We start from the raw sequence: 27790 nt of genomic DNA, 5'->3' as shown, positions 1-27790 counted from the left end.
CCTGAAAGGGTACTTCTGGCATCTAGTGGGTAGAGGTCAGGGATGTTGAAAAGCACCCTCCAATGCAAACAGCAGCCCTCCATAACAAAGACTGATCCAGCCCAAATGTCAGTAGTGCCAAGATTGGGAAGCCCTGGTCCAGAGCTGTCTTTTCATTTGTGTGCATGTGTCTGTGTGTACACTTATACACACACATTTATATATATACATATGCATACACATGTGTTCGAATTTATGTATAATATATAATCTAATCATGGTATATATGTGTATTTCCTATCCTGATACTGTCATTTAATATATAACTGACCTTTTTTTAATTCCATTAAGTATTCCTCCATAGCGTAATTTTTTTTTTTCATAGCGTAATTTTTAACAGCTGCATCTTCTAAAGATGTTGCCTCTTTTAACGATACTGCATCTTACAGATAGATTGTAGTTTACTTCGTGATCTTTACTGGTGGGCATTTTGATAGTTTCCAGTCTTTTGCTATTATAAGCAAAGCTGTGATGTACATCTCAGTATATGAATCTCTGTCTGCATCCATGGTTACTTTTTTGGGGGGAGAGATTTACAGAAGTGAAATTTCTGAGTTACTAAAGACACACAGACCCGAGTTCAAATTCCAGCTCCTCACACTAGCCATATGATATTGAGCAAGTAACTTTCATCTATGAAATGGGAATAGTAATAGTAGCTACCTCCAAGACGTATTATGAGTATTAAATGGAATTATGCATGATGTTTAACCAGTTCACTTGTCACACAGTAGGCACTTAATAAATATTGTTAATGTTTTTAGTTGTGAATATACTCATGAATTAACATTTTTGCTGAAATGATTGCCTGTCTTAAAACATAACACCAGTGAATAGGACACTAGAAAGGGTGACTCACTGACCTAGGTCTTGAGAATCTTAATTTTAAGCCTGTTGTTGGCTCTAGAAATGATGGCTATTTTAAATTTTATCACATTTCTATTGTGCTATTATTTTTCTCTTAATTGTTGATTAGAATAATAAGGTAAGATCTTAGTGGTATTTTACATTATCATATTTTTCAAAGAAAATTAAATTGAGAGAATTGCTAGGATTTGTCTAGCATTGGTTTAGCATGTCATATTGGCTCATGGTTTTCTGATGTTTTTATTTCTTTGGAATCTAATATATTCCCTAATTTGCAGTGATGGAGTTATTTCAAAGTGAGGAACCGAATATTTTATCAAGGCCTAATTTTTCTCCAGGGAGGTTTGACTTTTGGGTTTCATTTGGCAGAACTTTCATTGAGAAGTTAATAAAACGAAGTCCAAGCTATTCTGCTGGAATAATGAGAAGTGTCATAAAGTAATGCCCAGTGTTTCATTATTGATACTATATTTGCAGTACTGTATTCATTTATGACAGCATATGAGCATTCTCTCTCATAATGTTAAGTGACTGAAGAAAAATGTTCTTACTTAGTAAAACTTAATTTACAGCTCAAGTTTAAGCTCTTAAGTACTAGCAAGAAAATGTCCCTTTCCTTTGGAATTGCAATCTATTTTTCATGAGAGTGGTTAGTTTTTAGTTTCAGGATAATTCAGTTCTTTAAAAAATATTATCATATGGGGCACCTGGGTGGCTCAGTCGGTTGAGCGTCCGGCTCTTGGTTTTGGCTCAGGTCATGATCTCGGGGTCTTCGGATTGAGCCTGGCGTTGGGCTCCATGCTCAGTGGGGAGTCTGCTTGTCCTTCTCCTTCTCCCTCTGCCCCTTATCCTGCTCTCTCTCTCAAATAAATAAATAAATCTTTTAAAAAATATTATCATATATATTTTATAGTAAGAAATAGAGACATTTTCACTAAATGCCTATGATTAACTTGGCTTGGAATTTTAGGTTGGACTTTCAACTCAGCATTATTCTATACACATTAATAAAATCAGTTGAATCTTCACTAGGTTTCCCCTTAATGTAGAAAGCTATTAATTTAGATTATCTGGAAAATTGTTTGAAAAAAGATTATGAGTGATATATTTTCTAATTTCCCCCCTTTATAGCTTCATTTGTTTTTATTTTTCCCCTTTAAGTCAGGAATGTCTAGATAATGTAATATAGAATGTGGAAAATTAGAAACCTCTGAGCAGGATTTTAGGATTTTAGGCAAATTACTCGGTCTCAATTTCCCTATCTCTAAAATGGATATAAGACCCAATGTCATATATTGCTCAGTCAAATAATAAGTGGAAACAATGGCTTATTGAGAAAAAGAAATGGGGGATATCATTTAATTAAAAACTACTATGTTCCAGGTATTTAAAGATTCATTATTATGTTTATTACAATAACTCAGTGAGATGGTATTACTACTTTTATAGTTGAGGAAACTGAGATGAATTTAATCCTTCCTCTGCCATTTTATTTGAGAAAGGGTGTCTCAAGGAGGTCATGTAATTAAGTAACCCACAGTAACTTGGGTATCAGATGGTAAGCCTGATACTTGAACCAGCTCATACCTTTCTACTGCTCTGTCTAGGTTCAAGGAAGTCATATATTCAACTTCTAACATGGGCCCGGTTCTTCTAGAGCCCATGTCTCTGCCATCTCTTCTCTCCCTGGGTTAGTATTGCTCAGTGGGTCTTGATGATCAGTATTGGCAGTAGAGTTTGTTGCTGGGACAGGAATGCTTTGTCAGTAATAGCAGTGGTGGTAAAGACAATGAAATTCATACTTTTTTTTTTTTTCACTTTATGAATAATTCACCAAAACTCTTTGATAAATAGAGATTTGCCCTTTGTCTATGACCAAATTAAAAACAATAAATCTACCAGGTAAAAGGTAGTCATCCCATTTTTAAAGCTCTTTAGGAAGTTTCAACTCTTCTTTTTCCTTTTATCCTCTAACTGAATATTGCTACTCTCTCTACTCATGTGTTTATTGATGAATTATTTATTGTCTGTTTTGTGCTAGGTTCTCTGCTAGATGTCATCTCTCCTTCCTTGGAACTGTCTTTTTTATTAATCTCATTACTACAACAATAACCTATATTTAGGTAATGTTGACTTATGGTTTCAGTTAGGACTCTGATCGCAAGTTAAGGGCACTAGCCTGGCTTGGGGGAATGCAGCTAGGCCCTGGGAAGGCTGTGGACTCCAGGCAACTGTAGGTCTCATACCTTTGGTTCTCTGTATATATCTGCTTCTTTTTCTCCTTCTAAAGACTGACTTTCTTTACTTTCCATCTCTGAAGGAAAAATGGCAGCTCCTGCATTTTTATATCCCTCCATTTCAGCTATAAACAGAAACTGCCTGGCTGGCTCCTAATCTGGATTCTAGATTCCTAGGAAAGAGATTCTGAGTGGCCCACCATATAAAATGAGTCTGACATCTTTTTTGATGTTTGACCACTGACTTGTTTTTAAACCTCACCCCTCTTTTCTCCTTTGGTTCCATACACAGGCAGGCTGATAGGAGGTCTGTGAGCTCACCTTTGGTGCTAACAGGAAATTTAAATCTCCCAGGTGGCAACAGCTTTTCCCATCCCTACCCCTCCCCACCTCCAGCCACTAATCAAGGCCCAACACATTCCTTCCCAGGCCTGCTTGTGCCTGCCCAACACTCCCTGGGAGCCCCTTGTGTGAGTAATAAACTTTCTCTCAAATTCTCCTGGTGCATGTAGTGCCTTTAGCCTCGGCAGCAGAACCACACTTTGGGTGGCTTGCTTTGTAGAGGGGGCTATAAAACACCCAGTTTTTTAAAAATTTTTTTATTGTTATGTTAATCACCATACATTACATCATTAGTTTTTGATGTAGTGTTCCATGATTCATTGTTTGCGTATAACACCCAGTGCTCCATGCAGAACGTGCCCTCTTTAATACCCATCACCAGGCTAACCCATCCCCCCACCCCCTCCCCTCTAGAACCCTCAGTTTGTTTCTCAGAGTCCACAGTCTCTCATGGTTCGTCTCCCCTCCGATTTCTCCCCCTTCATTCTTCCCCTCCTGCTATCTTCTTTTTTTTTTTTTTAACATATAATGTATTATTTGTTTCAGAGGTACAGATCTGTGATTCAACAGTCTTGCACAATTCATAGCACTCACCATAGCACATACCCTCCCCAATGTCTATCACCCAGCCACCCCATCCCTCCCACCCCCCACCACTCCAGCAGCCCTCAGTTTGTTTCCTGGGATTAAGAAATCCTCATATCAGTGAGGTCATATGATACGTGTCTTTCTCTGATTGACTTATTTCACTCAGCATAACACCCTCCAGTTCCATCCACGTCTAAAACACCCAGTTTGAGTCAGGCACTTACCCTGGGGCAGTCAGCTGTGTTACAGTAGAATTGCTGAGTGTCCTCTTCTGTGGATAGAGGGAAATTACCAGGAAAAGAGGATTTTAAAATTTATTTAACATGCTATTATTGTGTGCTTACTCTGTGCTACGCATTGCTGCAGGCTAGTGATTCTAAACCTTGAGTGTGTGTCTTGGAGTGCTGGTTGAACAGATTGTTGTGTCCTACCATCAGAGGTTTTGATTCACTAGGTCTGGGGTAGGGTGTGGAATTTTACATTTCTAACAAGTTCCTAGGTGATGTTGATGCTGATGGTCCACGGACCATTCTTTGAGAACCACTGTTCTAAGCAAAATAAACAAAATGCCATGATAAGATCTATGTAATAAACAACCAACAGAGTAAGTAAGTAAATTAGTTACAAGATAAGTTCTATGGAAGGAAAAAGTGGAGTATGGTCTAATTCCTGTATAGAGGTAGGAATGAGAAGTATGAAATGAGGGAATGGAGGGTAGATCAGAATATTAAATTGGGTTGGGTGATCAGGGAAGACTCAACTAAAAGATGAGATTTGAGGGACGCCTGGGTGGCTCAGTTGGCTACGGGTCTGCCTTCGGCTCAGGTCATGATCCCAAGGTCCTGGGATTAAGTCCCACATCGGTCTCCTTGCTCAGCAGGGAATCTGCTTCTCCCTCTGCCTGCTGCTCCCCCTTGCTTGTGCTCTCTCTCTCTCTCTCTCTCAAAGAAATAAAAAAATCTAGAAGGTGAGATTTGAGCAGAGACTTAAAGGAGGTGCGGGGTGGGGGTCTCTGGAGGCAAAACATTCTGCAGAAGGAGCTAGGGCAAAAGCCCTATTGTTTTCAGAAGTGTACCTGGTATGTTTGATAAACAACAAGGAGGCCAGTGGGGCTGGAGCCAGAGGGATCCATGAAGAGTAAAATAATTGGTTAGGGAGGTAAAAGGTAAGTAGGCGGGTCAGGGAGCAGACCATGACAAGATTTCTAGGCCATTGTAAGAACTTTGGCTTTTAGTTTGAGTGAAATGGGCAACCGCTGGGGAGGTTTTGTTGTTGTTGTTTGAGAAATGGGATGACATAATGTGATTTCCATTTTCAGAGGCTCACCCTGGCTGTATGTTAGGAAGAGACCATAATAGAGCAGGGATGGAGGCAGAGGGACTATCTACTACTGTAATCCAATGAGAAATTGTGGTGGCTTAGCCATGTGGTAGTAGCTGATGTGGTAAGAAGTGGTCAGATTATGGATATGTTTTGAAGGAAGAGTTAACAAGAGTTCCTCATGGAAATAATGTAAAGAGAAAAAAATAAAATATGACTCTAAGATATTTAGTTGACTAACTGGAAGGATAGGCTTGACATTAGCTGAGTTCGGGAATGCTGTGGGTGGTATAGATTTGGGACTAGGGGAGATCAGAAATTCATTTTGGGACATGTTGAGGTAAGATGTTTATTACATATTCAGAGAGAACTGTTGAGTAGTCAGTGAGATATATGAATCTGGAGTGTGGGAGAAAGGTCTGGGCAGGAGGAGTTGAGAGTAGTCATGTGACCATTAAAGCCATGGGGCTGGATGATTTCACTGAGGAAATAAATACAGATAGAAGAGAGGAGAGGTCCAAAGACTGAGCCCTGGGACATGCCAATATAAAGAGATTGGGGAAAAGAGTAGGAGCTTGCAAAGGCAACTGAAAAGGAATGTGGGGGGGAAAAAAACCAAGTGTGGAACTTTATAAACCATGAGAAGGTCATGTATCAAGGAGGAGGTCTCTACTGTACTTAATTATATCATTAGTCTTCTAGTGCTTCTTTCTCATTTTAACCTCACCCCCTCTAAAATCTATTCTACCCATTACTACCAGGTCACCATCTTATATCATGGCACTGCTGTGTTAACCCGCAAAAACTCATGAATTTACAAACCTTAGTTTTATCATGGCATCTTTTCTTGTTTTACAATGTCCAATGATTGAATAAATGACATTATTTTTAGAAGGATATATTTTAAAAGGAAAGAACATTCAATTATAATTTTACCCAACTCATACATCATTTGTTGTTAATTTCCATGTTAAGTGTTAGAATTATAAGGTATCTTAGTGACCACTTAGTCCAACTCCTTCATTTGACCAATGCAGCCGGAGAAGTGACCTCATCTACCACTCTAAGTCTTGGCTCTACTATTTTTACTGAACATCAGGCTCTGTACAAATTATTTAACTTCTTAATGCCTCAGATTCCTCATCTGAAAAATAGGAATGGTAATAGAGCTCACCTCATAAAGCTGTAATGGGGAGTTAATACAATAATGTGTGTAGAGTGCTTGGACCAGTCCCTGACATCTTTAAATACTTCCACCTGATTTTCAAGGCCTTCTGAAATCATATCCCATTTTACCTGTCCATCATATTTCCTGCTTTTCTTCAAATTCTGATGTGTCTTTCCAGTCTCTCCTAAATGCACTATGGTGATTTTCACTATAGGACCCTTTTTAAACTGTGCCCATCTGAACCTTACTCCTGCCTGAGGGTTCCACTCAAGCCCCGACTCCTTTTTGAAGCCTTCATTTCTCCTTTTCTCAGTGTCCACAATTATTATGTTATTCTTTGTAGTTTTTCTGGTGATTTCATGTGTTTTATGTCTGTAATTTGATTAGAGTTTAATGGAGTGTAAGGTCATCTTAAGCTTTGAAGAACCTGTCCTTACAGTGCTTAGCACAGAGTAGAAGCTTCGTAAAACCTTACCGGTTGGTTGATTATGAGTGCGGGGTTGGCAGGTTTAAAAAGTTCTGGCCCTGTAAGTTATTCCCTTGAGTGGAACATATTCTAGCGACATGTCATTTGCATACTTAATTTAATGAATTTATTTATACTTTATATCCTACCTGCTTCCATTAAGGATTTGCAGCAGCACAAACTCACTTGGTGAGATTTCATATTGTCATTCTATTTGAATAGAATGTAGGGAATATCTGTAAAGAAATATATTCTACCGGGGCACCTGGGTGGCTCAGTCGGTTAAGCCACTGCCTTCGGCTCAGGTCATGATCCTGGAGTCCCGGGATCGAGTCCCGCATCGGGCTCCCTGCTCGGCGGGGAGCCTGCTTCTCCCTCTGACCCTCCTCCCTCTCATGCTCTGTGTCTCTCATTCTCTCTCTCAAAAATAAGTAAATAAAATCTTTAAAAAAAAAAAAAAAAGAAAAAAAAAAAAAGAAATATATTCTACCAAAAGAAAAAGGTAAGTTGTTGGTTTTTCTTCTCTTGAACTTCTGTTTTACCAGCGAAATCAGTTATTTTGCCTAATGTTGAATGTGTTGAATTAAAAATCTCATGGCCTCTTGGAAGCATTTCTGTTTTATTTTTCACTCTTTTTAGCTGTGAACCCTTTGTTGCACAAAAGCTCTGAGAGTGTCAGTCTGAACCAGAAAAGAATGAAGTATATTTCGTATTTTGGGTTTGGGAAATCTGATTGTTTCTCTTGGAACAGATTGTTCATTATAACAGTGTCTATAATAAATGGAGTGCACTGCCGAGATAGACGGAAATGAAATTAATTTGGCTCAGATGTGATCTTTGTTTTGCTTATGAGGATTTGAAACATCCTTACAGAGTTTCAAATTTCCATGCAATTTAGAAATAAGAGAGATTTCAAAATGTGTCTGCCTCCCTTGCCAGTGGCCATTGATATCTTACTGTGGCCCTGTAGAACAAAACAGCACATGTGCACAACTGTGTAAGAAATTAGTGTGTGAGCGGACCTTATCAGAATTCCTGTCTAAAAGATACATTTCACAGATAAAAATATCCCATTAGACAATGTACTTTTTGTTGTAGGTTGCCTATCAGGCTGGTACCTATGAGTTGGCTAAGAAGGCTTTCTCACCAGTTTGGGATTATTTTGTTGCTTCACCACATCAAGATGAACAATCTGTTATTTGTTTAAGCAATATAATGACTATTACACAGAGAAGGTAATTAGAAATATTCTTTAAAATATTAATTTGCCTATTGAAAATATGGGTGTTGGGTGTGAAGCCTATAATTAATTTTCAATTTCATATTAAGATAGTCAATTTAAAACTATTTCTAACAAGTGTTTTAATAGGTATCTACACATACACACACACACACACACACAAAGTATCTACATTCCACGTTCTTGAGTCCTTGTTAGAAACTTCTTTGCCAGAGTCAGAAAAAGCACAGGAAGCATATCGATGCATTCTGAATTTAGACTAATGAAGGCTATGGGAAAAAACATACCAAATACTAACCAAGATATTGTCAGTTATACTAGAAAACACCAAATATGCTTTGAGGATTTTTGTAACAAGAACAGTCAGGTTGGGGTTCAAGTTATAGTCTCATGAATGGACTATTAGGATAAGAAGGTTTTTCCTTTGCTTGAAGAGGCTCCCAGGATTAGAGGCTCCCAGCAATGGCAAACAGGCTGGTAGGAGCCATATAAAACCACAGGCCATCCTTTGCTTTATAGCTGTTTTTCCTTAAAAAGCAAAGTTTAACAACAGCCTCAGAAATGAGCATTAGTGTGATTTCAGGCTGTCTCAACAACGAGTTCAAAAACAACAATCTCCTTCACCTGCTTGTTAATGTCTTTAATAAGAAGATAAAACCCTTCATTCCTCAGTCAAAGATAATGACCTTAAATGCTCATGCAGGTTGAGGCAAGGCTTTGATAATGCTTATTCACATATAGGTATAATTCCATTCAATTAAACACATGCAGACTTAGCATTTACCATGTACAAGGATGCTAGGTGCTATGCAGGATGGATTTGAGAGGCATTTCAGAAGAGAAAGAGACAGAGCTTGGAAGGTTTTATGTGACATGAGGACAAGAGAGTGGAGGTAGTGAAGTTGACTGGGATTGTCGTTGTTCCCTGACTGGCAGGCAGGCCTATGACATGTACTAGGGGAACAAGAGAGGTGGGACAAGTTTTTGGAGGAGATAATGAATTTGATAGGAAATATTTTGAGTTTAGTTTTCCAGCACGATGCCTCTGTGGATATGAGATGCCCAGTAGGTAATTGAATATTTAGGGCTGACGCTTAAGAGAGAAATCAAGGCTAGAGATAGATTGAGAAATTGTCCATGAGGTCATCATCGGAATTTTGATGAATGCTGTCTCCCAAGGAAGACTTGTTTTGCAGAAAAGATAGAAGCTGGAATTGAATGCTGGACATTGCTTACATTTAAGAGGCTGAAGCAGGAGATGGAACCAAGGAAGGGCTGAAAATGTTTTACACTGGTGTGAGGCCATCAATAACCAATATGGTATCTGAACTAGCCCTTGTGGTTCTTGTTATGATTGCAAGACGCCCTTCAGAAATAACCATCTGGAAATTTTGAAAAAAATAAAGGTTTACTACTTATAGGATCTGGAAATTACACAACACACTTGGGGCCCCACAGCAGGTCATAGGTAAAGAGAGAGAGCCAGCATGGGCCTGGGGTTCTGCTTTTATTGAGGTAAAGGGTTCATGCCTAGGATTTCATGGGCTCACTCTTTGTTGTTGAATTTAAAAAATAAGAGAGTTTAAAGCAAGGGAAGAGAAAACAAAACAAAACAAATGGCCCCAATTGTCATTTATTGAAATCAACTAAGATTTCTAAAACAAAGGAGTCTCAGTGGCAGAGGTGGCCTGGCTACCTGGCTCTTTATCTAGTTGTGTGGCTGGCAATGTATTTATTAGAGAAAGCCATCTCTGAAGTGGATGCTTTGGCAATCAAAGCTTAAGTCAGACTCTTGCATTACAAGAAAAGAAGGAAGAAAGGAAGAAAGGAAAGAGAGGAAGCCCACCCAACTGTCATAACTTATTCTACAAAAAAGAATAGTTCAGGAGGTGAAAGTCTGGAAAAGTGCATTGCCAAGGGAAGTGAGAGGATCACCCAGGAGGGACTGGTCAGCAGTATCAAATGCTAGTGCAAGGTCAGGCAGGGAAGTTGCTCAATAGGAGCAGCAGAGAGGTTGAGTAGGATAAAAACTAAGAGGAAGCCTTTAGAATTGGCAATTAGGAGGCTACTGATGAGTTCAAGAGAGCTGTTTTTGTGGTGTGGTGGGCCACAAACGTTTTGCAATTGGGTAAGAAGAAATGAATGTAAATGAAAGTGGAGAATTGGAATAAGCTAAGATCACTCATGTGAAGTTTGATGGTAAAGAGGAGGATGGCAGAACCCTGAGGGGGCAGGCAGGCTTCAGGAAAGCGTGCTTGAGGGTGGAGGGAGAGGAGACAGTGGAGAGGGAGAAACTGAGGATACAAGCACATTCCCACGATAATGACACTACAGTGGTAGAGCCTGGGGGATATAGGGCACACAGGGTGGAAAGAGGGGGTTTAGGACATTTGCTGTCAGGAATGTGAGCAAAGAGACCTCAGCGTTGCTGAGAAGGACTACTGACCAAGTCGATGTCGCATAACAGCCATTTGTAGTGGAGCCCAGTTCTTCGGGGTAAGGGCCACATTGGACTCATCTTTATATCCCAGGGCCTCGAATAGTATTTTCTACATAGTAGGTGCTTGGCAAATGCTGGTTTGAATGAAAAGGAAAGATCAAATGAGGAGAAGAAATAAGTGGGTAAGCGACTGACCGTTGTAGCAGGGATAGACAAGGCAGCCAGTGACATCTACGCATGGTCAGGCAAGCTGATTACGGCTTACAGGAAGGGGTGCGGACCTGGAAGTGGTAGAGAGGTTACTATTGAAATGACTGGCCAGGGTGTGAGCTCTTTGGGGTGGGAAATGGAGCCACGAGGAGGCAGCAGCCTGGATGAGTTGTCTGCGTCCAGGTACTGATGATCAATCACCATGTGGACACAGAGAGAGTTCGGTATGAGTTGCAGGAGCGGGAGAACTAACATTCTCCTAGCAAATACAATTTCAGCGTTTAACATGGTGGTGAAACGGATCATGATCAAGTGTGAATTACTGATGTCAGATCCTTTCCTGTTTTTTAGAGATAGAGGGTGGACCTGAAGCTTAGAAGGGAAAGTTCGTCACCACGTAAGGCTGAGAGCAAGGAGGGGAATATTGGAAACAGAAGGAAGGCTGCAGATTTTGCAGTTTTGCCAATAATTGGCACTGTTGACTGCAATTTAGAAAAGACAATTAAAAATAATCCAAGAGTTATTAAGACTCTGCCTCCCTCCCACATTTCCTCCCTGCTCTTTCTTTCTCCTTTTCTCTTTACCCATGGTGGATTTTGCTATAAGTGACCCTTATTTTCAGAAAGTTTATTAATTGAAATATTGGGCCTATTTTCCAAACTTCTGAATATCTTATCATGATTTCATTATGTTGATAGAAAAGAAGTTTGTATATTAGAACCAGAAAGTTTTACTTTACCAATAGTTATTTTTATGTATCTGTGACAATATGTCAGCAGCTTAATTTTCTTAGTTGCCAACTTGTTGTTAAACATAGTCTTTAATTTTAACTTAAAGAGCTGTGTGAGAGAAGTTGTTCCACAAATTTTTGCTGCTATTTTGGGATCACTATGTAGATATTAAGAACAAATCAATCTAAAAAGGGGTGTTTACATGCTAACTCATTTTATATTTATACTTGTAACACTGTTTACTTCCTTTTGCAGATTATATTCAGATATTTTGGCAGAGACTTCTTCAATCCTCTTATACCTTTTTCTTAGAAATATTTTTGTAACAAGTGACATTAAAATTAAAGAAGAAAATCTTTTCTGTGATAGTATTAAAGGCAATGAGCTTTTCCCCTCTCAACAAGTAAGTGATTTTAAAATGACCAAAAATGTGCTGATTTCCCTTTATTTGTTTCTTGACGTTTCAAATTCATGTTCTTTTGGGATTCCATATCCTGATCTGTGAATGGACTGAGAGGTCATTTTATGATTATGCAGGTTTATTTGATATTCCATATAATGGTTTCATAGGATCAAGTTCATATATATTTTTCTTCTTTTCAGTTTATCTTTTGTGTCTCTACAAAAGTAGTATAAATTTCAAATATTCAAAAATTAAAATTTACAAAGTGAAATGCATTGTAATCCTATTACTCCTAAAAATACTATGATTTTGTTTGTTTTGTATCTCTGATTCTTAAAAATATGCGTGGGCAAATTATTATTATTGCTATTATTTTACAAAAATGATATCACAGTCTACTTTCTATTCCATAGTGTGCCTATTTAACATTTTTAATAATTTGCCTTGAACATATTTTCATGCAGGTACATATCAACTTACCAGATTTTTTTCAAGTTCTTAGTTTATTAATCCTCTCATGACAGATCTGCACAATCACCACAGATAAAGTCACGGCAGAACCTTTGCTCCCTCTGTGTCCAGTCTCCAGCTCGCTTGTTGCCAGCACCAGCGCTGGCTTTGGCAGTCCCCCTGACCTTCTTCGTTCTGTTCTTGGGTTCCTTTCCCTGTTTTCTTCAGGTCTTTTTCTGCTCACACAGCCATGTCTTGCAAGTCTATGGTTGGGTTCGTTTTTCTTTGCTAGTTGTCTCGCCACCACCCAAATGGGTTCTGAATCCAAATACAGAGATGACATCTGGTGTGTTGTTGTCCATTTTGGCTAGTTTTTCCTGAATTTCTGTCTCAGGTACTGTTGCCTTTCCTGAGTGAAGAATATCACTGAGCATTTGTTTTCATACCAAATTGTTTTTAATTTTAATATTGCATTCCTGTATAGAGGCAGGAATGTAACCTATCTCCTACTGATGGATTCTCAGGGTGGTTATAAATATTGCTGTCTGTACCTCTGCAACCTTCTAACCTTAACATCTGGCTTTTAAAAACAGTCCTTCACTCTTGTTTTCATTCTAGATTGAGCATCTCTCTTCTTTCTCCCTCTTCCTCTTTCCTTCTTTGCTCACTTTAGACACAGCGAGACTTTTCCCAGGTGTTTGCTTTTCACAGTTGCTTTTTCCTACCCATGCATTTATTTATTTAATCAACCAATAAATTGTTATGTGAGACTATGCCAGTGCCTGTGGATACAAAAATGAAAAAAAAAAAAAAAAGACATGACCCTTTTGTCCAGGGCAAGTTCACAGTCTTACAGAGCCCAAGCACTCATAACCATCATCCTGTTCCTACTACGTTGCATTCAGTCTGTAAATAAAGACAGTCTTTAAGTACTTCAATGGATTCCAGAATGCTAAACTACCATTCTACTAAAAATTTACTCTATGGAAATTTCTGGTTGCCCCTCATAAGTTTTCTTCATACATAATTTTGTATGTATATGTAGAAAAATAGGGGCACCTGAGTGGCTCAGTAGTTGATCATTTGACTCTTGATTTCGGCTCAGGTCATGATCTTAGGGTCATGGGATGGAGCCCCGTGTGTTGGGCTTCACACTCAGTGGGGAGTCTGCTTCTCTCTGTCTCCCTCTGTTCTCCCCCCACTTGCATGCTTGCTCTCTCTCTTAAATAAGTAAATAAATCTTTCAAAATAAAAGGCAAGAAACATAGTGAAATCTTCCTTCAGGAAAGGGAAAGGAAAAGTTAGATACGGCCCCTATTTTTTTTTTTTAAGTAGCTTAATCACAAACGCCTAACTTTCTATTTTACTACCATTTTTATTTAAGTAGCAAAAGTATAATAGAAGATTAGTTTGGTCTACTGAAAATTTATCTTTTTTTTTTTTCACAAATCCAGAGAGAAAATGGGACTTTGTTATTTAAGTGGGAGCAGTATTAAGAGCGACATAGTATTTTAATTATTATTTGTTATAAGATTTATGTTTTGAAAAGACTAGGTGTTTTCTAACATTAAAATATAGCCAAGTTTTTATTTTACCAATTAAAAAAGATCAGTTCTTTCTTCATTACTAGTGGTATTTGTATTATTTTACAAAATATTCTGAAGTTTAAGTCTAAGGTTGTCTTACCCTTATGTAGCATTGTTGGGGAGTTAGAATTGTTCTTGAATTTAGATCTTGATTTAAAATCAACATTTTAACATACCAGCATGTTGTTGAGCCACAACGATCACATTTCCTACCCTTTCTTCTCCTTAGAGACACATTGGTGGAGCACCTGATGTTCTCTTTGGGTAACAGTATCTGTTCCATTACAGATTACTAGACTAATTGAATGTGAGAGAGTCTTAGTGGCATTGGAACTCAGCAGCCACCTAAATGATTCCAGTTATGTCCTTCAAGCTGTGACTCAGTGTTATGGCCTTCTTGCTCCTATAATCTACCACAATATTGTTTTGGTACCTGTCATACAGGTAAGCATATTTATGCCCTTAGATAAGGGTATTTTTGCAAAGGCAATTCAACAATGCATTTTTTAAAAAATATTTTATTTATTTATTTGAGAGAGAGAATGAGATAGAGAGCATGAGAGGGGGGAGGGTCAGAAAGAGAGGCAGACTCCCCGCCAAGCAGGGAGCCCGATGTGGGACTCGATCCTGGGACTCCAGGATCATGACCTGAGCCGAAGGCAGTCGCTTAACCAACTGAGCCACCCAGGCGCCCTCAACAATGCATTTTGGAAAAGAAAAAGCAGTGTATCTTTTGTAATGTACAAATAGGTCAAAGACAGGTGTTGGGAAATTTCATGAGTTAACTGAAAAACATTTTAATAATTTAAATTATGTCTGGGCAACCATAAATAAGGACTAAAATGTATTTCTCTGAAAACATTCAGCCCCACTGCTGTCCATGTTTAAACATTAGCAATCTGCTTTTCTAGGTTTTTAAAGTCATTTCAATTTTTATGCTTGCATGATGTTAGAAACAGCAGTACTTGCTCAAAAACATATTGTTAAAGCCATCATCATGTAGGGAAAAAATTGGTGGATGACCCAAGAAAAAAAATATTTGGTTTCTTGGTGATGGAAGAGTTGGAATTTATGGAAAAAGAGTAGGTGAGATCTGGCTGAAGGGATTATATTAGTTGTCTCTTCTTTCTAACAAATCACTGTAAACTTAGTGGCTTACAATAAACCCATTTACTATCTCATAGTTTCTGTGGGACAGGAGGCTGGATACGGGTTGACTGGGTCTTCTGCTCAGGGTCTCATCAGGCTGAACTCAAGGTGTTGGCCAGAGCTGTGATCTTACTTGAGGCTCTGGTGCCTCTTCCAAGCTCACTGGTTGTTGAGAGAGTTCATTTCCTTGTGCTTCTGTGAAAGGGGGTCCTTAGCGCCTAAAGGCTCACCACCAATTCCCTGCCACATGGTCTTCTCCACAATGTGGCAATCTGCTTCCTCAAGACCAGCAGGAGAGCCTCATGTAATATGCATGAGGAGTCTTACATAACATAAGGTAGTCATGAGAGTGATGATCTCATCATAGTCACAGGTCCTACCCACTCATAGAAGGAGGGATTATACAGGGCTTGTACACCCGGGGGAGGAATCCTGTGGACTATTTTAGAATTCTGCCTACCACAGGGAAATCATGACAGAAATAAGGTTTCGCTGCTGATACTTTTAGAAAGTTTTTATCGTCATCATTATTGTCATCATTATCATCATCATCAACTCAGATTTTGAGAACCAAGAAGATGTGACTGAACTCATGAACAGCATAAAGATTTTTAATTCACCATTGAGAAAACTAACCAGGGGCTTAAGTAATTTAACAAATATTTGCCTTGGAGTGGCTATACTGGAGCATAGACATACCTCCTCCCACAGTCCCCACGTTTAGGAGTTCAGTTGCTTAGGAGATCGGCCTCCAGAATCTGAAATCTAAATTCATAGTTGGCAGCCTTCCATGTCATTTGTAGATGGCTTGTAGAGCAGCATTCTCAAGTGTAGAAAATGCTTCCTCCAGAACCCAAAGGCATTTACCTGGCATTGTCCTTTCTTCTTAGAGGTGAGAGATGCCATATGTCAGACTTAGTTTGGATGGGGTGTCTCAGCAGACCCCAGATAGTTCATTAATGTGGCAGCTTCCTGAATCTTCACAGGGTTTATTTCTATCCTCTGGAGGGTATGTATTTTACCACGGTCTTTAATGTACTTGCCATTTCTTGCTCTTTAGTTTCGATTAACATGTTATTGATGTAATTGCCCAATGTTTTGTTTTGAGACATGCCCAGAGAGTTCAGGTCCTTTCATAAAATATGTCAGAGGCTGGGAGAATTTTCATGGCCCTTGGGCAAGATGCTAAGTATATACTTTTGTCTTCCCAGTATGAATGGGAACTTCTTCTGGTACTTCTTCCTAGTAGGACAGAAAAGAGAACATTAGCCATAGCAATGCATAGCTTTTAAGGTCCTCTTGCAAGGATACCACATTGGGACCAGCAGCTGCAACTGGTGCTCAGTTGGTCAAGTTCAGGATAATCCACTGTCATCCTCTAGCATCCCACTGACTTAGGGTGCCTTTAGCTACAGCTCAGAGAATGGGTTATAGCTATGAGGAAAAGCCTTGAGAAAGAAGTTTCTAATTAAATTGTACTGTTTGGAATAGGAAAAGTGAATGGAACACAGAGGAGATTCTAGAAATAGGCCTAGGTATGGATGAGAATTTAATATATGACAGAACTGGCATTCCAATTCAGTGGAGAGACTGGATATTTTTAGTAAATGATGGTGAAACCCCTGGATATTCATCTGAAAGAAAATAGAGTTTGACACCTATATTGTACATATATAAAAAGTCCAGATGTACTAAAAAGTTAGGGGGAAAATCACAGATTACATGTGCAATCCAGGGTTGTGGGAATCCTTTTTAAGTAAGACAGAACTCTTAGAAATAACAAGAAAAATAAGAAATATTGACTATATTTATGGCAGCCTATGTGTGACAACAGGGACCATAACAAAGGTAGTATAAAATTTGTGGGTTTAGGACAAATATCTAACAAGGATTTTTATATATATTACAGACAAGGATAAATATATATAACAAAATGTCTTACAAATTGACAATAACTTAATAAAAAAATGGCCACAGGATATGAAGAGGCAGTTTACAGGAGAGCAAATCCAAGTGGCCAAGAACCATGAAAAGATGCTCAAACTCTGAGTGTCCTTAGAAATGCACATTAAATGAACAATGTAATATTGCTGACAGAATTGAAAAGATCTGTAACTCCTCTTGCTGGTGATGACATGGGGCAAAGACATTCTCATTCATTGATGGGGAACATGTGAATTGTTTTAGGCTTTGGATTTTGGTAAAGCAATCTTAATTTTAATTAAACTAAAATCTAATTTTAATTAAAATTAAAAACAAATATACTTGACACAGCAATCTCTCTATCAGCAATTTATCCCATAGAATAAAATTACCAGTTAGTAAGATACCTAGTTCCACCCCTTGGTTCCCAGATTCACGTGTTCTACCTGCTGGGCACACAACGCCACATAAATGTCATTGATTTAGAGTGTTTACTTTGCCCTGGAAGATGGTGCTTCATCCTCGCTAGGTATCATCTCAAATCTGGTGCTGAAGTTGCCACTCATATGGGCAACTGAGCATGTACAAGGGTGTTTCTTATGGCCCTTTCGTTGTGGCAAAAAAAAAAAGCTGGAGACAAAGAGAAAGTGCAGTAGCAGGAGGATGGCCAGTATATATGCCAGATTGTAAAACGTCAGCCGTAAAAGTGTGTGCAACATGGAGATTCTGGAAATGGCTGAATAAATGATGGTTCTTCCACATTAAATCATATTATGCAGCCATTGGAAATAATGAACTTGAACTACACCTGTAGACTTGGAGGGATTTTTCACAAGACATGGTTGAAGGAGAAATGCACAGTTCAAACAAGTGTTTAGGAATTCCATTTTGTGACATAACATTAACTCCCCCTCTATGTATGTTTATGTATTTATATGTATATATATGATTATATGAGCCTGGAGAAAACTACAAAACTACTGGGTTGCTAACATTTGGGGATATGGTGTAGTGGGGTGGGGGTGTGTGGTGATGGGGAGGAATTAAAGAAGCATTACAAATACTCATTAAGTGTACAGTAACAATAGTAGTAATGTTAGAATGGTGGCTTGAAGCAATTAGGCTGTCCACAAAAGACCAACATCCATATGTTAATTTGTCTTTTGATAATCTGGATGATTAATAGATTGATGCAATCTCAGCCCTACTTTCCTGACAGTAATGTTGCTCAGAACAGTGCAAAGTATTGAAAGGTAAACTTAATTATCTATCTCTCTCTTTTTTTTTAAGATTTTATTTATTTGACAGAGAGAGACACAGTGAGAGAGGGAACACAAGCAGGGGGAGTGGGAGAGGGAGAAGCAGGCTTCCTGTGGAGCAGGGAGCCCAATGTGGGGCTCGATCCCAGGACCCTGGGACCACAACCTGAGCCGAAGGCAGACGCTTAACGACTGAGCCACCCAGGCACCCCAATTATCTATCTCTTGATCAAATTCAGGATCTCATAATATGAGGCAAGGGGACTAGGAAGTAAACACCAATATTTATGGGATATGGGATATGAATGCTTGGTTTTAATTTTAAAGGAAACTATTTTTTCAAGTACCTGGTATTACCGTATATATAATATGGTACATCCTTCTCTAAATGGTTTTTTAAGGTCCTACTAAACCTGGATGTGCCTTTAGTGTCTTGTATATATAATATTCTGCCTATATTTTTTATGACACTTGTCAAAATGTGCTGTTTTGTGATCTTTGTATACTTATTTTATCTTCTACACTAGTTTTCAAGTTACTTTAGTTGAGAAACTCATCTGAAATTGAATATATTAATTTTATCTCAGAGTGCATTCTTTTATACATGATAAGCAATTTATTGACAATTATTGATAATAATAAAATTTGATGGTTTAAAACTTGCATGATTTGCATAGAACATTTCCTAATGAGTGAGTGTGATATTTTTCAACAGAAATTATTGTGCTTCTATTTTTTAGATCTTGATAAAGTGTGTAGTGGCTTTGCAAGGATTACCAAATATCATCCACTCAAAGAAACATATTGCAAGTTTTGAAAGTGTACAGCACATGATAGCCTGTTGTATCTTCTACATAACAAAGGTATTTATCTCATTCTTTGTCTAGTGTCATAAAATTTAGGAATAGCAATGATTTAGAAAGTTAAGTTACTTTTATTACATAGAATACTTTTAAAAATAGTACCCACAAAGCATTTTAGGTCAAGAGTTGCCTGCATGGGTCAGTTGGTAGAGCCTGGAGGGTGTATCTTAGGCCAGGGGAAGGATTGGGAAAGAGTACATTTTATGGGACCTCATTCACCTTGGAAACAAGAAAGAACCAAGAGACCAGAGGCCGAGAGGTAAGCTTATTTATTCTCATTGCTTGGCTCAAAGACCAGCACTGTGTGTTTCTTCAAAGGCTTTAGTTGACTGAATCCGGTGAATTTCCTCAAAGAAGGGCCATATTTGCCTGCCTGTTTTGTATGGTCCTCACAGGACCTTTGTGATTTGGTAGGGATCTGGAAGAATACTGCATGGGTGGGCTGATTTGATCCATCGCTTTAATTGGGACTTAAGTTTGCTTCAGTGAAGGTCTGGAAGCAGAGAGGCCTTTACTTTCTATCTTAGCAAAAAAGTCATGATTTGCTGGCTGTTTATGGCCTGACCTCAGGAGCAGAAAATCATATTCTTTCCATTGCTCACTGGTTTACCACTGCTGGAGACACATCTTTAACCTAGTCTGTGCAAATATGGAGGGAGGGTAGCCATTAGCAGGAAGAGAAAAATAATAACTTACTTAAGAGGACTCAGAACCCCAAGGGGTAGGCCAAACAACAAAATAATTTTATTTTTACTCTCACTATGTTGGAAAAGACCAGAGGTGACTTGAAAAAAAAAAAAGAAGAAAGAAAACTTTCAAGGTGGTGTGATGCAATTAAATGATCAAAACAAAACAACAGAAGATCTTATGTAACTAAACAAAAAATATTTGATTTTTGATTAAAAAAATTAAACAGATGAAGATTGTAGTTAATGGTATTTCTTGAGTCAAATCTGGAAGCTCAAGAAATATCTGACAGCATAGCATGGAATTACCTAGAGGTAAATTCAGAAGCAGATCCAAAAGTCCTAACATGAAATAAAAGTTCTGGAGGCAGGAAATTAAAAAAAAAAAAAAAATGGAGAATAGTCTCCCTAAGTCCTAGGGCGGATTAATTTAAGAACTTACGTCTTGAACCATGAGAGACTATGGACTCAGAAACGAACTGAGGTTTCTAGAGGGGAGGGGGGTGGGGGGATGGGTTAGCCTGGTGATGGGTATTAAAGAGGGCACGTTCTGCATGGAGCACTGGGTGTTATATGCAAACAATGAATCATGGAACACTACATCAAAAACTAATGATGCAATATATAGTGATTAACATAACATAAAAAAAAAACTCATGTCTTGATACTTGATGGTGAGATTCTTGGAGTCCAAGGATAAATTAAAATCTCAAAGTTTTGAGACCAAAGAACAGGTTATTTGCAATGGAAAGAGAATCCATTAGCTTCAAACTTTTTATCAACAACAGTAGAAGATAAAATACTGGAGCAACATTTGTAGAATCCTGAGGGGATAAGATGGAGGTCCAAAAACTAATAACCAGGAAAGATATCATTCCTTTGTCAGGGCAAAATAAACATTTTCAGGGGTGCAGCATCTCAAAAGTATTCTGCCCATGTACTTATCTGAGGAAAACATTTGAGGAAATACTCTATCAAATGACAATTGGTTCAGGAGATAAATCCCAAGGTAGGGAAAGACAAAAAGGAGAGGAATAATGGGAGCAACGAATCTTGCAATATATGTATTATTAAAATTAAATAGGTAATAATGATGTGATGTGGGTTTTGTAATATAAATGATAAGTAGGAATTCTTGAAATAGAAGAGTTATCTTTGAAAGAAAAAACTTATTAATAACCTAGAACTAAAACTTTTATCTTGTTCGGGATTAAGGGAGGGGAGACCAGGTAGAGATGCTTGGTGCATGGTTGTGTGTTTTAAAAAAATACATATAGTATAAAAAATACATATAATATAAAATTACTATTTTATTTAAAAATGAATCAGGAATATGTAGCCATGTGCAAAACTTTAAAGCACAGTAGGACTTCTAAATTGACAGGAAAAAATGAAGAGAGGAATAACAGGGAGGAAAAATGGCTAATTCAGCAAAACTAAGAAGGAAGAAGAGATAGTATTTAAGATAGAAGGAATACAATTAAGAATATTAATTACTTCACTAAGTGTAAATGAACTCAGAAGACAGAGATGGCCAGATGAACTAAAAAGTCAGATTCAAATGCAAGAAATGCTTTGCAAAACAATGTGACAAACACTGGTTGAAAATAAATGGATAGACAGAGGTACTGGGAAATACAAACACAAATAAGGGAGGAGTAGCCATTTTTATATCTGTAAAGGCAGAAGTCAGGGCCCCAAACATGACTCAGGACAAAGAGAGGCATTGTATGATTTTCTTCAAGTCTGTTTTGTCTTATCACCCTTCTCTACTCCTGGAAGTCATCTGGTCACTGTCTGTCTAAGGACAGTGTCATTATTAAATATTAAAGATCAAGTCTGAATTGAAACAAAACTCTAATTTTTTACAACAGCAAATTAAAAAAGAAAAATCACAATTAGATTAAGTGAAAAATGCTACAGAGGCATTTGATAACACTTAGCAAACTTTCCTAAAAAAAATTGTATGTAAATTAGGAATGGAAGGAGTCTATTGGACAATGATAAAGACATTTACCAAAATTTTACAGCAAATACACTAAATGGCAATTTTCTGAAACCGTTTCCTTAAAAATCAGGTATAGGATCTGACTGTCAATAGTGTGATTCATTGTAGAGATTCTGTCTTATGTAATAGATAAGGATATGAAATAATTTTATAATATTAAAGTATAATTCATTTGTAATTGTACAGTTCTCAAAAACTCATGAGAATCTAGTAAAAAGAATTACTAGCATTAAAAGAATTTATAAAGTGATGGTATGTGAGATGCTTACAAACTGATTTTTTTAAATAGTAGCAGTAGCCCATGAGAAATGGAGAGAGGAAAATATACTACTAATAATATACAGTATTTTAAGACAAATACCACATGATTTCAGTCATATATGGAATTTAAGAAACAAAACAGATGAACATAGGGAAAGGAAGAAAAAAAAAGAGAGGGAGGCAAACCATAGGAGACCATTAACTATAAAGAACAAACTGAAAGTTTGCTGGAAGGGAGATGGGCAGGGGGGTGGATGAAATAGGTGAGAGGCATTAAGGAAGGAACTATTATAATTAAAAAAAAAAAAAAAGGAAGGCACTTGAGATCTAGAGATGAGCACCGGGTGTTGTATGTAAGTGGTAAATCACTAAATGCTACCCTTGAAACTAATATTACACTGTATATTAACTAACTGGAATTTAAATAAAAACTTGGAGAAAAAAAATGCACAACATTTTAAGCCTAACGAAGTGTTAAAAGACCCGAATAAAAGAACTGGAATCTTATTGAAGGTCACAAAATAAGATCTGAACATATGGCAGACCATCCCAAGTTCCTGAATAGGTAGACTTACTGTCATAGAAATAGAAATCCTTCCAAAAATAGTATTTAAATGTAATACAGTTCTAGTCAGAATCCCAATGGGGTTTCTCTGAAACTGATTAGAATAATTTACAAGTTCTCAATAGATACTAAAATCTATTATAAGGCCACTTCAATAAAAAATGGTGTTAAGTAATTGGCAAATAGTTTAGAGGAATAGAAGAGTCCAGGAATAGCCAGCCAGCCCCAGGTCTACAGAAGAACTTAATATATGACAAAAGTGGCATTTGGAGTTATTGGGAAAATTTATTAAAATACTTTATTTAATAAAAGGTACTGCTATCACTGACTATTCATCTGAAAATAAATGAAGCCAGAGCCTCTTACCATAAACAAAATAAAGACAAATAGATATTTGTATGGCTTTGAAGTCAGAGGAGACCTCTCTCAATAGGGCATAAAATTCAAAAGGTACACAGAAAAAGATAGATAAACAGATTACATGATAAGTAAAAAAAATTTTTTTATGACAAGACACTATATTACAGGCTTACAGGCAAATCTTAAAAAATATTTGACAGATAACAAGATTATTAACATTACCTCAGGGAGCAATCAATGAGAAAATATGAAATAATCTTACAGTTAAGGAAAAGAAGAATCAGATTTATTTTTAATTACAAAAGATACGTTTCAATCACCTTAAAAAGTGGAGTAGTGAACAGGTACCAGATGATGAGTGGTCATCTCATGAGGTCAGGGAGGAGCCATTCAAGGGTTTTAAACCTGGAAATGACATAGTGAAATTTGCATGTTAGCAAAAAGAAATTATTCTGGGGCACAACAGCTAACAGAGTGGGATAAGACCTGAGGCAGGGAATGAGGTAGAAGGTGAGAGTTGATAAACCGAACTATGGCAGTCCCCCCTTATCTGCAGTTCTGCTTCCCCGAGGTTTCAGTTACCTGCGGGTCAACTGCATTTGGAAAGCAGATGGTCCTCCATCTAGTGAGTTGTCAGAAGGTTAGTAGTAGACTAATGCCACGTCACAACACCTGTGTCATCCCCCTCACTTCTTCTCATCACGTAGGCATTTTACCATCTCACATCATCACAAGGAGAAGCGTGTACAGTACAAGATATTTTGAGAGAGACCCTGCTCACATAGTTTTTATTACAGTATATTGTTATAATTGTTCTATTTTATTATTAGTTATTGTTCTTAGCCTCTTACTGCACCTGACTGATAAATTAAACTTTATTATGGGCACACATGTGTAGACAAAAACAGTGTATATCAGTATTGGTACTATCTGCAGTTTCAGGCATCCACTGGGGTCTTGGAACATATCCCCCATGGAAAAGGGGGACTACTGTAGTGTGGAAAAGTGGGACATAGAGTTGAAAGGGACATAGATTGAAAGGATTCAAGAGTTATTTATGAGATAGAATTGAGAACCTGTAAACCTGCTAAGTATGTGAAGATAAAGGAGAGAGAGGGAAGAGTCAACAGCAATCCACCTGTCTGGCCTCAGCAGTTGGGTGAATACAATGCTATTTGTTGAACTCTGGAAAAGGAGTAATTTGGGGTAAGAAAGGGAGAAAAGATAATAAATTTGGAATCTATTGGATTTGGGGGCTAATAGGATATCCAAAGAGGTAAATATTATATAATTGGACCTATAGGCTTGGAGTTCAAGAGAGGACAAATACGTATAAAGACAAAGCCATCATTAATATATGGACCCAACTGAATAATAGAAATAGATGATATCATCTGGGGACAGTGTGGAGAGTGAGAAGGGAAGAGAATTATTTAAGAATCTCAAGGGTGCACTTAATCCAGGGGGCCAGTTCTGCTTCCATTAGTCACGAGGAAGAATTGGACAGTTGATTAGTCCAAAGCCATTTTGGACCACAAAGGCCTTTTCCCCCCAAACTCGTCCATCAGTTAAGTATTTCTGGGACAGGGGTGTCTTTCTCAAGTAAGAGAAGGCCAGGTTACACTTTCTTTCCAGGGTACTGGACAACTATTCACTTTACATTTAAATAACTGACAGCAGCTACTGCAGTATTTCTTCCATAACAGAGAAACTCTATTCTAAGGCAGCTTGTTGCTTGCAGCTTGCCAATAGCAACTTCTCCTGCTAAAAATCAACCAACCAACCAAAAAGCCAATTCTGTTTATCCAGGTACTCCACATTTGACCATTAATGGGAAGGAACCAGGAGAGGGAAAGGATGTGGATATAGGAGCGAGATCCCCGGGAAGGCAGGAGGTGATGAGATCCTAGTGCATGTGGGAGGGATTAGTCTGGACAGGAGATTGACCTCTCTCCTCTAACAGGAAGGTAGGATGGTTATAGTTACAGGTGAGTGTGTAGGTAGGAGATAAGCTAGTTTCCCTACATTTCTTCTGTGTAAAGGAAGCAAGGTCATTTGCCGAGAGAGAGAGAGAGGAGGTGGAGAGTAACGATGGGTTTCAGAGATTGAGAAGAACGGGAGGTTTCACAACAGACCCTGTGGAAGATGGGAGAGACTCCTGACCTGGAACAAAAGACCAGCGTTTGGGGCCTAGTGCATGTTGAAGTCCTTGAATTTACATGTCTCCTCTCTCAGCTTTGTGTGATTTTTCTCCCAGAGCACACAGCAGCTTGGGGCTGGCCCTGCATTGCTTTACATGCCATCCACAACTCCACTACCCACCCACCCCCAACTTGAAGAATCATATTGAGATCCAAGTGATATTATTGTAGAAATGACCCTGAATGTTTCTGGACATTTGTAAAAAGTAAAACGGGTATTGATGTCAGGATTTTGATATTGGAGCTGGTTCTGTCCCAAACTGTTATGCCCTTTCAGAAGCTTCCTCCAGCCTGACCAATAGCCCCAGAGCCCTGGCCTCACCTTGAGTCCCAGATTTTAGTTGTTCATTTTTTATAACCACATTTTTGTATGGATTTTCTGTTACGACACGGAAAGCCCAATTAGTCTAATGGCTCTGTTTCTTTTCTCTGTTCTGTTTAAAACATTGGTAATCTTTTCAGATGGCTCAATCTTTCTTCTTTAAGCAGCAGTATTTTTTTTAAAAGTTGTCAGAATTCCAAATAAAGTGCCACTTCTAAGACACGTCATCTTAAATGTTTCATTATTTTTGCATTGTTTAAAAATTATTATGCTAAACATTTGGCATGGTCTTTTTGTTTCTGTTCACCATTTGGTGTGTTGAGTAGAATTGGTTCTCTATTTTTCTGCTGATTGGAGAAATTCTTTATCTTTTACTACTGGCATATTAAAATGAGGGGAAAAGATTGCACAGTTCTCTCTATTTCTCTCCAAGCCTTGGACCCAAGTATGTCAGAAAGCAAAGTTGAAAGAAGAGGAAGTATTTGCTCATTTTGGCTTTCTAATAAAACATACTCTCTCTCATATCAATTTTATAATGAGACTGGGCTGTTTTGCCTGGCATTCAAGGCCCTGTTTGACCTAATCCCATATACCTTTTCAAACTTTATTTCACCATTTTCCTACCTACATTCTTTTCCACAGTCAGCTTAGTTTAATGCTATTGCCTGGTTCCACAGAAATATTTCCAGTTCTTAGCACTTTGGATCAGGTAGGTATTACCAGATTTATGCAACTAGTCACGTATATATCCTTTCCCTGCATGGGAAGTAACAGTTGTTACTTATCTTAAATACTAAGTTATTCAGCTCGACAGAACACACCTACATCTAACAAATCCCTACAAGTTTATTTAGACTCTTAAAGAATTGCCCTATATGGTTCACCATGAATGCGTCCCCTTCATATGATGCTTCACTATAGCAAGGTGTATGCAAATTAGATTGCTGGCCTGGGAAACTTTTCCTGTCGATGCTGGAGTCCAGGTTTTCATGACCAGGTAAAGCTACATAAATAAGGGGGGCAAGTTCTGAGAAATGCCTCAGCCGTATGAAGGCATGAAGTCCTGAAACCATGGCGAGTGTCAGAATTTATATTCAGCTCAGTATTTTGTAAGTTTGAAGTACAAGGAAATGAGTGGTGTACTCTAGAGAGGTAGGCAAGGGCCTGGCAAGAGAAGGCCGAAGAATAGTGATTAGTAACGAATTGTGGATGAGAGGGGCTCCCCTTTTTATGGTTGCAGTGTCTGTTTCCCCTACGGTTCTCAGAGAATCTGACCAAAACAGCTCATCTCTAGTCTAGTCCACTGCCAGAATATCTTTTAAATAATTTACTGATATAACCCCCCCCCAACTAAAGACATTATGATGGCAGTAATGTAGCATTTCACATAGAAAGCAACTCAAGACAGGAGGTGGTAGTTATATGGCCTTTTTAGAATGATTTTGTTTTAAAATGGATCTTCTAAGTGGAAATATTTTCTTAATTGTTAACTTCCTACACCAAAACATGTATGGCTATAAGTCCCAGAAATATGGGGAATTCATAATTGATCAGATAATCTTGTTATTTGTCCTTTATTTAAAGCAGTGGAATCATGCAGTTTTAATTGTAGGGAAATAGGATCTGGAGGTAAATTTCCAATTTCTTTAACAAAATCAGGGGAATTCTTAGACTCAAAATATTAACGGGACTTGTGAATTTATGAAAGGTGGTCGATGACACTTGAAAATAGACAAATGTTTCCAACAGGGGTAATTAATAAATATTTTTGATTAGATTCTGCGTTCATGGAAAGAATATGACCTGGCAGTAATGATCATAAATTATGGAAAAAAGATGTTGGACATCACATCAGTTTGCAAATCTCTATTTGGTGTGTCTGACCAAGAAGAAATGCAAGAGGAGGTAATTGATTTTTGTTTCTCATCTTAAAACATATACTTATTTGAGTCTTTGTGGGGTCATATAGTATTAGCAAATGTGTTAGACTATTGATCAGTTTTAAATTTGTCATATTTATATAGACAAAAAGTAATATATAGTGAAGACCTTCCTTATTTAAAGGAATTCCTGCTAGAATACTGAAGAGCCCCCCTCTCACCAGTA

At 38.0% G+C, this 27790-nt stretch overlaps 1 protein-coding gene across 1 annotated transcript in view; it reads left to right on the top strand.

The window, feature by feature from the left end:
• CFAP54 (cilia and flagella associated protein 54) overlaps positions 1-27790 on the top strand; it is a 294742-nt gene that overhangs the window by 90927 nt on the left and 176025 nt on the right. Inside the window, exons 23-27 of the mRNA XM_034987789.1 lie at positions 8126-8262; positions 11904-12051; positions 14376-14531; positions 19159-19281; positions 27461-27589. Coding sequence (XP_034843680.1) covers positions 8126-8262; positions 11904-12051; positions 14376-14531; positions 19159-19281; positions 27461-27589 — 693 coding nt within the window. The remainder of the gene's footprint in view (positions 1-8125; positions 8263-11903; positions 12052-14375; positions 14532-19158; positions 19282-27460; positions 27590-27790) is intronic.

This window comes from Mirounga leonina, unplaced genomic scaffold (genome assembly GCF_011800145.1).
Source record: "Mirounga leonina isolate KUSES-001 unplaced genomic scaffold, KU_Mleo_1.0 Mir_418, whole genome shotgun sequence".
NCBI classification, from domain to species: Eukaryota; Metazoa; Chordata; class Mammalia; order Carnivora; family Phocidae; genus Mirounga; species Mirounga leonina.
The sequence above is the reverse complement of the archived record's forward strand: the minus strand, read 5'-3'. Positions and strand labels throughout refer to the sequence as shown.